This window comes from Megalobrama amblycephala, linkage group LG16 (genome assembly GCF_018812025.1).
Source record: "Megalobrama amblycephala isolate DHTTF-2021 linkage group LG16, ASM1881202v1, whole genome shotgun sequence".
NCBI lineage: Eukaryota > Metazoa > Chordata > Actinopteri > Cypriniformes > Xenocyprididae > Megalobrama > Megalobrama amblycephala.
Window position 1 is genome coordinate 24,558,766 of NC_063059.1, and position 12,510 is coordinate 24,571,275.

The 12,510-nt window shown below is 34.0% G+C and overlaps 1 protein-coding gene across 2 annotated transcripts in view; it reads right to left on the reverse strand.

The window, feature by feature from the left end:
* Window positions 1-1,829: 1,829 nt before the first annotated feature.
* mettl16 (methyltransferase 16, N6-methyladenosin) overlaps window positions 1,830-12,510 on the reverse strand; it is a 48,973-nt gene continuing 38,292 nt past the window's right edge. For both annotated transcript variants that reach the window (XM_048160859.1, XM_048160858.1), the window contains exons 9-10: window positions 7,827-8,000; window positions 1,830-2,512 (exon numbers count right to left, since the gene is read on the reverse strand). In XM_048160859.1, the coding sequence (XP_048016816.1) occupies window positions 2,018-2,512; window positions 7,827-8,000 (669 nt within the window). In that variant the 3' untranslated portion in view covers window positions 1,830-2,017. The remainder of the gene's footprint in view (window positions 2,513-7,826; window positions 8,001-12,510) is intronic.

The window sequence follows — 12,510 nt, forward strand, 5'->3', positions numbered from 1 at the left end:
AGATAAAATGTTGAGAAAAAATCTTTAAATTTCGAGAAAAAAGTCGAGATAAAATGTTGAGAATAAACTCATTAAATTACGAGAAAAAAGTCGAGATAAAATGTTGAGAAAAAAATCTTTAAATTTCGAGAAAAAAGTCGAGATAAAATGTTGAGAATAAACTCGTTAAATTTCAAGAAAAAAGTCGAGATAAAATGTTGAGAATAAAGTCGTTAAATTACGAGAAAAAAGTCGTTAAATTATAAGAACAAATTCGTAATTTAATGACTTTATTCTCAATATTTTATCTCGACTTTTTTCTCGAAATTTAAAGATTTTTTCTCGTAATTTAACAAGTTTATTCTCAACATTTTATCTCGACTTTTTTCTCAAAATTTAACGAGTTTATTCTCAACATTTTATCTCGACTTTTTTCTCGTAATTTAATGACTTTATTCTCAACATTTATCTCGACTTTTTTCTCAAAATTTAACGAGTTTATTCTCAACATTTTATCTCGACTTTTTTCTCGTAATTTAATGAGTTTATTCTCAACATTTTATCTCGACTTTTTTCTCAAAATTTAACGAGTTTATTCTCAACATTTTATCTCGACTTTTTTCTCAAAATTTAACGAGTTTATTCTCAACATTTTATCTCGACTTTTTTCTCAAAATTTAAAGATTTTTTCTCGTGATTTAACGAGTTTATTCTCAACATTTTATCTCGACTTTTTTTCTCGTAATTTAATGAGTTTATTCTCAACATTTATCTCGACTTTTTTCTCAAAATTTAACGAGTTTATTCTCAACATTTTATCTAGACTTTTTTCTCGAAATTTAACGAGTTTTTTCTCGTAATTTAACGAGTTTATTCTCAACATTTTATCTCGACTTTTTTCTCGAAATTTAACGAGTTTTTTCTCGTAATTTAACAAGTTTATTCTCAACATTTTATCTCGACTTTTTTCTCGAAATTTAACGAGTTTTTTCTCGTAATTTAACAAGTTTATTCTCAACATTTTATCTCGACTTTTTTCTCGAAATTTAACGAGTTTTTTCTCGTAATTTAACAAGTTTATTCTCAACATTTTATCTCAACTTTTTTCTCGAAATTTAACAACTTTAATCTCGAGATGGATTAATGTTTTTATTATTGCTTGGCCCTAATCCTCTTCCGTAGAACAATTCATCAGTGAATACGTTTTATTTTTTAATTAATTTTTGTTTTACTTTTAAATGTTTCATCAAAATGTCATAACTTAATCTTCCGTTAAAAACAACAGACTTAAGACATCTTAAAGTTCAATCAACAACTGATAGGTAGAACCAAGTCCCTGCCCTACTTTTTTTTTTTTCAATAACACTTGGATGTTCTATCATAATATGAAAGAAAAAAATCTGTTGCTACTTTAAAAAAAATTGTGACAATATTATTATACGTTACAATATGTAATTGCCAAGCATTACAAGGACTGAATTTCTTACTTCTGCTGAACACAAAAGAAGATATTTTGAAGAATGTGGTTAACTAAACAGTTGTGGACCCCATTGACTTCCATAGTTTTTTTTTTTCTTTTTTCTCCATACTATGGAAGTCAATGGGGTCCACAACTGTTTAGTTAACCACATTCTTCAAAATATCTTCTTGTGTTCAGCAGAAGAAAGAAATTCATACAGTGTTGGAACAACTTGAGGGAGAATAAATGACAGAATTTTAATTTTTGCCTGAACTATCCATTTAAGATCTGCAATAAGTGATTTGGACTGGCAATTTTCCCTGAATTCGTGAATAAAATAAATGACTGAGTGCACCTTAAACCAAAGTCACAAAGACACTGACAACAAAAATATTTAAAATATTTTTATTACAAACGTGATAAAATTTAGTTCAAACAACGTTGATCAGTGGCTAATAAAACATCTGATAGTGGAGTTTTGTTTCATTTAGAGTCCATTTGGTTTGGAGTTTAGTTTCATTTACTGCTGTGAATCTGTGTCAGAAAAGGGAAGGAAACGTTAACAAAGCCCATGTAGTGTTAGGTGGGTTTGGCTACCTGTCGGAAGAGAGAGTTCTTCAAACAAGTGCAGAGCTGGTTCATCAGATCTTTATTTTGCCCTTCCACCCAATGCATCTCCACCACCACATCATTCTCTTCTTCCTTCACGTTCACCAGGCACTTGAAGAGAAAGTGCTGTACCGTCTCTGGGTTTTGAGGACCGCTAACATCCGCTTCTTTTGGTTCGGTGGGGGATTCCATTGGGACGTCAGCACCTTTCTTTGGGTTGTGCTGCTCGTCTGTCTCCTTCCCGTTGCTGCCCTCTGCTGTGGTTTCCTCTGGTGCTGGAGTGTCTGTGTCAGGGACAGATGGAGCAGAGGTATCCATGGCGGAGGCCGGTTGTGCTCTAGGGAGCTCGCGCAGATGTCGTCCCTGTTCTCGTCTCTTCTGCCGTGCGTGAATCCAGGTGTTCTCCACTGCTGTCAGGAAGAGGCTAAGCTCCGCCTCTCCACAAGGAACCCGCTTGTGAAGTATCTGAAGATGGGAAGTTCAGTGTTAAACAATTGTGTCAACCACTGTCCATATAGAATGGAAGCTTGTTTCCGCCACTAAATAAAAAAATAAAAAAGGTAATTGTGACTTTCCATCTCACAATTGTGACTTTTTTTCCTCGTAATTGCGAGATTTAAACTAATGTCCAGTTGTGAGGGGAAAAAAGACTGTTTTTTTCTCAGAGTTGTAAATTTATATTTCGTAATTCTGATTTCATAACATGCAATTGTGAGTTATAAAGTCAGAATTGTGAGATATAAACTCGTAATTCGGAGAAAAAAAAACAAGTAACAAATAACAAGCAATTACAAGTTTATAACTCACAATTCTGATTTTATATCTCGCAATTCTGAATTTATATCTCGCAGTTCTGACTATATAACTCGTAGGGGTGTGACGAGACAGGTATTTCACGAGACGAGACTCGAGATTGAGTTCACGAGACGAGACAAGATGGCGAAATACATGACTAGAAAAAATATTCTGCAGGTGTATTTGAAATGTTTAACTAATCATCTTGTAATGAATGTAATTTCAGTTCTACTTTCTGAGTATGAAAATATGCAGTAAAAGACAACAATACTCAACTACTGTAAAAGGTTTTGCCACTAACTCAACTGACTTGCTTCTCTTCTGTATGATTTCAGTCTCTTCAGATCTTACTGTACATGATTTATGAGCTTCTACAACTTTTGACCTCCTAACTGAACTCCTTTCCACAAACTGATCATAGAAATAAAAACAGTATAAATAAAAATGGTAACACTTTACAATAAGGTCTCATTTTTTAACATGAATTAACCAACATCAACTAACAATGAGCAATATATTTGCTACAGTATTTATTCATCTTTGTTTATGTTAGTTAATAAAAATAGTCATTCATTGTTAGTTCATGATAGTTCACAGTGCATTAACTAATGTTAACAAATGAAACCTTATTGTTTGTGCTTAATAAGATTAAGAGAAAACTGTTATTCATTTTGGTAACACTTTAAGTGCAACCATGATCGCACTCTCTCAATATTCAAAGTGCAAATAAGACCACATTTTTCTTTGATACAGAGCTAAGAGATGGTTACAACTACACTGCCCAGCCTAAAATAGCTTTCATATTGAGAGATATTTGCATTCATCAGGAAGCCGCTTTCAAATGCGGGGTATTGAAATTGCGTTTGAATGCGCCCTCGCGTTTACTTTCACTTTCGCGATCGTGTGTACAGTGGCATGAAAAAGTATGTGAACCCCTTGCAGAATCTGTGAAAATGAGAATTATTTTAATAAAATGAGAGGGATAATAAAAAATGCATGTTATTTTTTATTTAGTACTGTCCTGAGTAAGATATTTTACATAAAAGAAGTTTGCATTTAGTACACAAGACAAAACATTAGCTGAATTTATTAAAATAACCCCATTCATAAGTATGTGAACCATTGATTCTCAATACTGTGTGTGGTTACCTGATGATCCACGACTGTTTTTTTGTTTTGTGATGGTTGTTCATGAGTCTCTTGTTTGTCCTGAGCAGTTAAACTGAGCTCTGTTCTTCAGAAAAATCCTCCAGCTCCTGCAGATTCATCAGTTTTCAAGCATTTTTGCATATTTGAACCTTTTCCAGCAGTGGCTGAATGATTTTGAGATCTGTGTTTTCATACTGAGGACAACTGAGGGACTCAAACACAACTATTAAAAAAAGGTTCAAAGATTCACTGATGCTCCAGAAGGAAACACGATGCATTAAGAGTCGGGGTGTGAAAACTTTTGAACAGGATGAAGATGTCACAATTTTTCTTATTTTGTTTAAATATAATTGTTTTTCATTTAGTACTGCCCTTCGGAACCAACAGAAGATACTTGCATGTTTCCTGGCAGAAAAATTAAGTACAATTTACCTTGATATTTGAATTCAAAAGTTTTCACCCCTCGGCTCTTAATGCATCGTGTTTCCTTCTGGAGCATGAGTGAATGTTTGAACCTTTTTTAATAGTTGAGTTTGAGTCCCTCAATTGTCTTCAGTGTGAAAAGATGAATCTCAAAATCCTACAGCCACTGCTGGAAAGGGTTCAAATATGCAAAAATGCTTGAAAACTGATGAATCTGCAGGAGCTGGAGGATTTTTCTGAAGAACAGAGCTCAGTTTAACTGCTCAGGACAAACAAGAGACTCATAAACAACCATCACAAAACAAAAAAACAGTCGTGGATCATCAGGTAACCACACACAGTATTGAGAATCAATGGTTCACATACTTATGAATGGGGATATTTTAATAAATTCAGCTATTGTTTTGTCTTGTGAACTAAATGCAAACATATTTTATATAAAATATCTTACTCAGGACAGTACTAAACAAAAAATAACATCCATTTTTTATTATCCCTCTTATTTTATTAAAAGAATTCTCATTTTCACAGATTCTGTAAGTGGTTCACATACTTTTTCATGCCACTGTACTCTGTATATGGAGCGGCGCCGACCGTTATCTAACTGAATTAAATGTTTTTTATTTAAATACAAAGCAAAACGACAGTGGAGGCGTAATGTAAACGTAGCGGTGACATGATATTCTTTCCTAATCATCCTAACACTCTGTCATGGCAACATCACGAGACTACGGCTGCGTTCGAAAACTGGAAAATGCTGCCTTCTGAGGACACATTTCAAGGTAGTAAGGCATCAAGGCACGTCCGAATCCAATGTTAGCTTCACTTCCTGTCTCATGAGATACCTTCCTCAGATCGATTTTTGAAGGAAGCATGGATGTATCCTTAGCTGCCTTTGATATCCCACAATCCTGTGCTTTCCATTCTGTGACAGTTGAGCTAGAAAAATAAAGATGGCGTCCGAAAGTTGCGTTTGCTGCTCAGTTTGTGTATAAATGCACGATTTTGACCAACATATTTCAATTTTGATATCATTTCTATCGAGAAATTACTACTGTAATAATTAAATATTTGTTTAGTTCTCACCAAAGCTCGCGCTATATTGCTGTAGATCATTAAACTGTTACACTGCCTCAGAAGTCTGTCCGAAATCAGTTTCGTGAGGTACCTTCATGCACAAATGCTGCCGTACAAGTCATTCTCTTATAAGATAGCGAGGCAGTGAGGCAGCAAGACAGTTACCTAGGTTTTCGGACGCAGTCTACTTTTCGCCTCGACAAGAAATCTCATCACATTAGAGATCTCATCACACCCCTAATAACTCACAATTCTGACTTTATAACTCGCAATTCTGACTTTACAACTCGCAATTCTGACTTTATATCTCGCAATTCTGACTTTATATCACGCAATTCTGACTTTATAACTTGCAATTCTGACTTTATATCATGCAATTCTGACTTTATAATTCACAATTCTGACTTTATAACTCACAATTCTGACTTTTTAACTCGCAATTCTGACTTTATAACTCGCAATTCTGACTTTACAACTCGCAATTCTGACTTTATAACTCGCAATTCTGACTTTATATCACGCAATTCTGACTTTATAACTCGCAATTCTGACTTTATAACTCGGAATTCTGACTTTATATCACGCAATTCTGACTTTATAACTCGCAATTCTGACTTTATAATTCGCAATTCTGACTTTATAACTCACAATTCTGACTTTTTAACTCGCAATTCTGACTTTACAACTCGCAATTCTGACTTTATAACTCGCAATTCTGACTTTATATCACGCAATTCTGACTTTATAACTCGCAATTCTGACTTTATAACTCGGAATTCTGACTTTATATCACGCAATTCTGACTTTATAACTCGCAATTCTGACTTTACAACTCGCAATTCTGACTTTACAACTCGCAATTCTGACTTTACAACTCGCAATTCTGACTTTATAACTCGCAATTCTGACTTTATATCACGCAATTCTGACTTTATATCACGCAATTCTGACTTTATAACTCGCAATTCTGACTTTATAACTCGCAATTCTGACTTTATAACTCGCAATTCTGACTTTACAACTCGCAATTCTGACTTTACAACTCGCAATTCTGACTTTACAACTCGCAATTCTGACTTTATAACTCGCAATTCTGACTTTACAACTCGCAATTCTGACTTTATAACTCGCAATTCTGACTTTACAACTCGCAATTCTGACTTTACAACTCGCAATTCTGACTTTACAACTCGCAATTCTGACTTTACAACTCGCAATTCTGACTTTACAACTCGCAATTCTGACTTTACAACTCGCAATTCTGACTTTATAACTCGCAATTCTGACTTTATAACTCGCAATTCTGACTTTACAACTCGCAATTCTGACTTTACAACTCGCAATTCTGACTTTATAACTCGCAATTCTGATTTTATATCACGCAATTCTGACTTTATAACTCGCAATTCTGACTTTATAACTCGCAATTCTGACTTTACAACTCGCAATTCTGACTTTATAACTCGCAATTCTGATTTTATATCCAAAATTCTGACTTTATAACTCGCAATTCTGACTTTATATCTCGCAATTCTGACTTTATATCACGCAATTCTGACTTTATAACTTGCAATTCTGACTTTATATCATGCAATTCTGACTTTATAATTCACAATTCTGACTTTATAACTCACAATTCTGACTTTTTAACTCGCAATTCTGACTTTATAACTCACAATTCTGATTTTATATCACGCAATTCTGACTTTATAACTCGCAATTCTGACTTTATAACTCGGAATTCTGACTTTATAACTCGGAATTCTGACTTTATATCACGCAATTCTGACTTTACAACTCGGAATTCTGACTTTACATCTCGCAATTCTAACTTTATAACTCGCAATTCTGACTTTATAACTCGCAATTCTGACTTTATATCACGCAATTCTGACTTTATAACTCGGAATTCTGACTTTACATCTCGCAATTCTGACTTTATAACTCGCAATTCTGAGTTTACATCTCAATTCTGAGAAAACAAATTGTGAAATATAAACTCATAATTGCAGGAAAAAAGTCAGAATTTTGAGAAGTCGCAATTACCTTTTTTGTTTTTTATTTCATGGCGGAAACAAGCTTCCATAATATGGTAAACCTACAGTGAGTCAGTTTGGGAAAAAAGTGTCTGCTAAATAACTCACAAAGTAATAATGATAATAATAATAACAACATTAATAATTATTATTTTTTGTTAATTTAATAATAATTATTTTAAATTAGTTATTTAATATTAATAATAATATTACCATCCTTACCATTTATCCCTGATAAAATAAATGGAAACACACCAATGTTTGAAATTAAATCCATTTTCCATTCTCTTTTTATTTACCTTGAGGTCTGTGAGGATCTTCTCCAGCCAGGCAGTCACACTCTCTGTGGGGCTGATGTCAGTGCAGCCGATGCTGGGTGCCTGCGCCTGTAGCTCCGCCACAGTGGGCTTCAGTACAGTGAAGGTGAGGGGCTTACGGGCCTTCTCCAGCTTACGCTTCTTACAGGGGGGTGACTGAGAGAGAGATTTAGAAAGAAAATGAGATTTTGTTAGATAACCTAAGAGTAAGACCTCATGTAAGAGGTCTGCAGCCAGCAGCATTCAACACACACACATACAAAAGATGCAAGAATAGCTGGTTGCCAATAGAGGGCAGCAAAACACAAAGTTCACCTTGGCCTCGAGTTCAATGAATAATGCTGTAGCTATCTGGAGTCCTTGTGGCACTCATGTTTGTCTGCTGCTGTCAGATGAATAGCACACAGTTTCACAAGAACCAAGAACACTGGGTAACGACAAACCCATCAACCCCACAATGACAACAAATCAACCCATCTGATTAACAAACCACACTTGTTTGATTTTTATATCAGTGTTATTGCTAATTAAAATTAAAACTATTAAAAAACATTTCTATTAATTGAAATAAATCTGAAATAAAATATGAATATTAGATGAAAAACAAATGACAAAAAAAAAAAAAAAAAAAAAAATCACACCTTGGCAACTAAATGAAATAGTTTAATTTAAAGTATTACAATGACTAAAGTTAGAACAAATAAAAATAAATAACTTTAAAACTTATAATTTTAAAAATGACAAAAAGTACCTAAAAATGACTAAAAACAAGCCAAAATTAAAAATAAAGCTAAATCTAATTCAAAATATTAATAAATAATATAACACTGTATATAAATAATACTAAAATAACACTATTTTAAATAAGCTTGAGACAGACTAGTATAAAACATTAATGTATTTGTAATTAAAGAAAAAAAAAGGACGAAACTGATGATTTCTCTGTAAAAAAAAACAACCAAATTGCACCCTTACATTGTCTTTTATTGTTATATTTTAACGCTGAAGCACTAATTCTAGTCTATTTTATGGTATGTTTTTACAATTCTCTGTGTATGTGTATTATTGCTTAAAGGTGCCCTCGAATGAAAAATTGAATTTATCTTGGCATAGTCAAATAACAAGAGTTCAGTACATGGAAATGACATACAGTGAGTCTCAAACTCCATCGTTTCCTCGTTCTTTTATAAATCTCATCTGTTTAAAAGACCTCCGAAGAACAGGCGAATCTCAACATAACACCGACTGTTACGCAACAGTCGTGGTGTACGCCCCCAATATTTGCATATGCCAGCCCATGTTCCCAACATTATGAAAGGCATTACACAAGGGCAGCCAGTTAACATCTGGATCTGTGCACAGTTGAATCATCAGACTAGGTAAGCAAGCAAGAACAATAGCGAAAAATGTCAGATGGAGCAATAATAACTGACATGATCCATGATATCATGATATTTTTAGTGATATTTGTAAATTGTCTTTCTAAATGTTTCGTTAGCATGTTGCTAATGTACTGTTAAATGTGGTTAAAGTTACCATCGGTTATTACTGTATTCACGGAGACAAGAGAGCCATCATTATTTTCATTTTTAAACACTTGCAGTCTGTATAATGCATAAACACAACTTCATTCTTTATAAATCTCTCCAACAGTGTAGCATTAGCCGTTAGCCACGGAGCACAGCCTCAAATTCATTCAGAATCAAATGTAAACAATATAACAGTATACAATACTCACATAATCCGACGCATGCATACCGCATGCATGACGAACACTTTGTAAAGATCCATTTGAGGGTTATATTAGCTGTGTAAACTTTGTTTATGCACTGTTAAAGGCAAGCGCGAGCTCCGTGGGCGTGGAGCAGGAGAATTAAAGGGCCAGTAGCCCTGAATCGGCTCATTTATAATGATGCCCCAGAATAGGCAGTTAAAAAAATTAATTATAAAATATCTATGGGGTATTTTGAGCTGAAACTTCACAGACACATTCAGGGGACACCTTAGACTTATATTACATCTTTTTTTAAAAAGTTCTAGGGCACCTTTAATAATTTTTTGTCTTTATACTTATTGTATTTTTCTGTGTTTTTAGCTATTGTAAAGCACATTGGACAATGTAGATTGTATTTAATTGTGCTATATAAATAAATTGCCATTGCCAAACTGGGCTTCTACATTAAATGTAGTTAGGCTGCAGTCTCCATATATATTTCTGATTCATATGCCCTTGTAATATGAGTGTTACCTGATGTGTGTTTTTGTTTTCGCATATTATGCAAAGGAATATATGAATGAATGCAGTAAATAAGTGTCAACAACAAAGCTACCCATGGATTCATTTTGGCATTATAAGTGCTGCCCTAGAAAAGAGACATTTGTGTCTGAACAGCTCAGTGCAGTATTAGTTATCTTGTGCTTAAAGTAATTTATGATGTATAGTAACCACTGAATCATGCTGTACTGAGACACTACATGCACAGCGCAATAAACGTGGCGACAGTCATATTTGACTTTTCAAGCTTTCATCACAGCTGATTTACAAGCAGAGGAAACAGAAGCATTGCTCCAGTCACATGTCTCTTTCCTCCTCGAATAGAGCATCTGTTGTTAGAGCAGATAAACGGACAACATGACTCATCACAAGCCAATGGACCGACCCCCTCACTGCCGACTAACACACCACACCCATCATCCACTACTGCAGTCATCCATGAGTGTTAACAACTCACCAGACAAACACCTTTCATATTTAATCTTCCTGTGGTCGTCTTTTTTTAGATAAGAGCCATTGTGTTGTGGTCTTTGTAACCGTCAATCCTAATACAAGACAAATCACACAGGCAATCTGGCATCCATCACAGCATCTTACTCCACTTAACACCCCATTGCTTCTGTCCTGTCTGGATAAACAATACGTTTAGTACACACTAGACCATACATCTTAACTATCTTCCTCATATACCATAACTACATTAAGCAGATTTGATTTAGGCACAGTCAGCTAGTTATAGTGTCTGAATAACTCCCTGTGCTGAAGTTGCTGGTTCTGCCGTTTGTCAAATTTGTCATGTCTCAACAGACAACGGTTAAATGATGGTTTCCAAAAGGGTCATTGTCAGGGGGACACAACCAGGAAGGATGTTCCTTGGGGTCCCCCGAACCCTTGTTTGAAAACACATTTTAAGGTAGAAAATGTGCAAAATGTATTTAAGACATACTGTCATCATTTACTCACCCTTTCGTTGGAACACAAATTAAGACATTTTAAATGAAATCTGAGAGATTTCTGTCCCTCCATAGACAGCTACGCAATTACCACTTTGATGCTTTAAAAAGTTCATAAAGAGATTGTAAAACGAATCCATATGAACTGAGCGGTTTAGTCCAAATTTTCTGAAGAGACACGATCACTTTATATGATGAACAGATTTAATTTAGAGAAAATTTCCGGAAACTTTCCACGGGAACTTAACCTGGGGAATTTTGGAAATATTCCAATTTGGAAACTTAACAGGAATTTATGGGAATTTACGGGAATTTATGGGAATTAATTGGAAATTTTGGGAAATTTATACAGATTTATAATATTTATATAAAATGTATCATATAAAAACAAATATAAACATTTTGTTTGGTCATAACATGAAATAACAGTTATTTATTTTTCATATTTAATTAATTTTAATTTAGTAAATATGTAAATATATTTTTATTGCAGCAATTGTTATGTGTTATTTATTTCAGTGTCACATGATCCTTCAGAAATCAGTCTAATTTTGCTGATTTGAAACTTATTTGTTATTAATCATTGTTGGAAACAGTTGTGTTGGCATGTTAGAATGATATCTGAAGGATCATGTGACACTGAAGGATGGAGAAATGATGCTGAAAATTCAGCTTTGATCACAGAAATAAATTATATTTTTATGTATATCAATTATTATAACATTATTTTAAATTGTAGTTATGTTTCACAATATTACATTTTTTTCTGTATTTTTGATCAAATGTGCATGTCATGGACTGGGGGAAGCACAGTGCATGCAGGGGGTGTGGCCTCAATAGCCCTGCAGTTACTTAGTGCCGTGTGAGGAATGTGAATGGTAAAAAATTAAACTAAAATTGCATTAAATATGGTTGTTTTAACCAAAATTATGTTGCAAGATGTTTTTTTCAACTACATTTAAGTACCCTGTTATATTCCCTGTTTATTCCCATTAATTCCCATATATTCCCGTTAATTCCCATTTATTCCCGTTAATTCCCATGGAAAGTTTCCAGCTTTGAAAATTCCCGGAATTTTGCAACCCTAAAAATTAACCAACGCACACATCCGTTGTGGTAAGCAGCAGCTCAAGCATGTTCTCCTGAAGTGTGATAACCAACGAGGTTCATTCTCGTGTCAACGTTTGTTAACAAAAGTGAAGCTTTAAGGTCTTCCAGCAGTGTTCTTCCAAAATAAAAGCTATTAAGCTATTAAAAGTTAATTATTATTAAATTTTTGCTTCTCATTTTACAGTACAGTAGTATTATTGCAGCAGTAATATTTCGCTATTGATTTGTTTAATTTTTAGACTTTAAATAATTCAAATACAAATATTTTGAATAATAATTATTATTATTACTCTCTATTTTACAGTTATTGCAGTAGTAATAGTTTTAT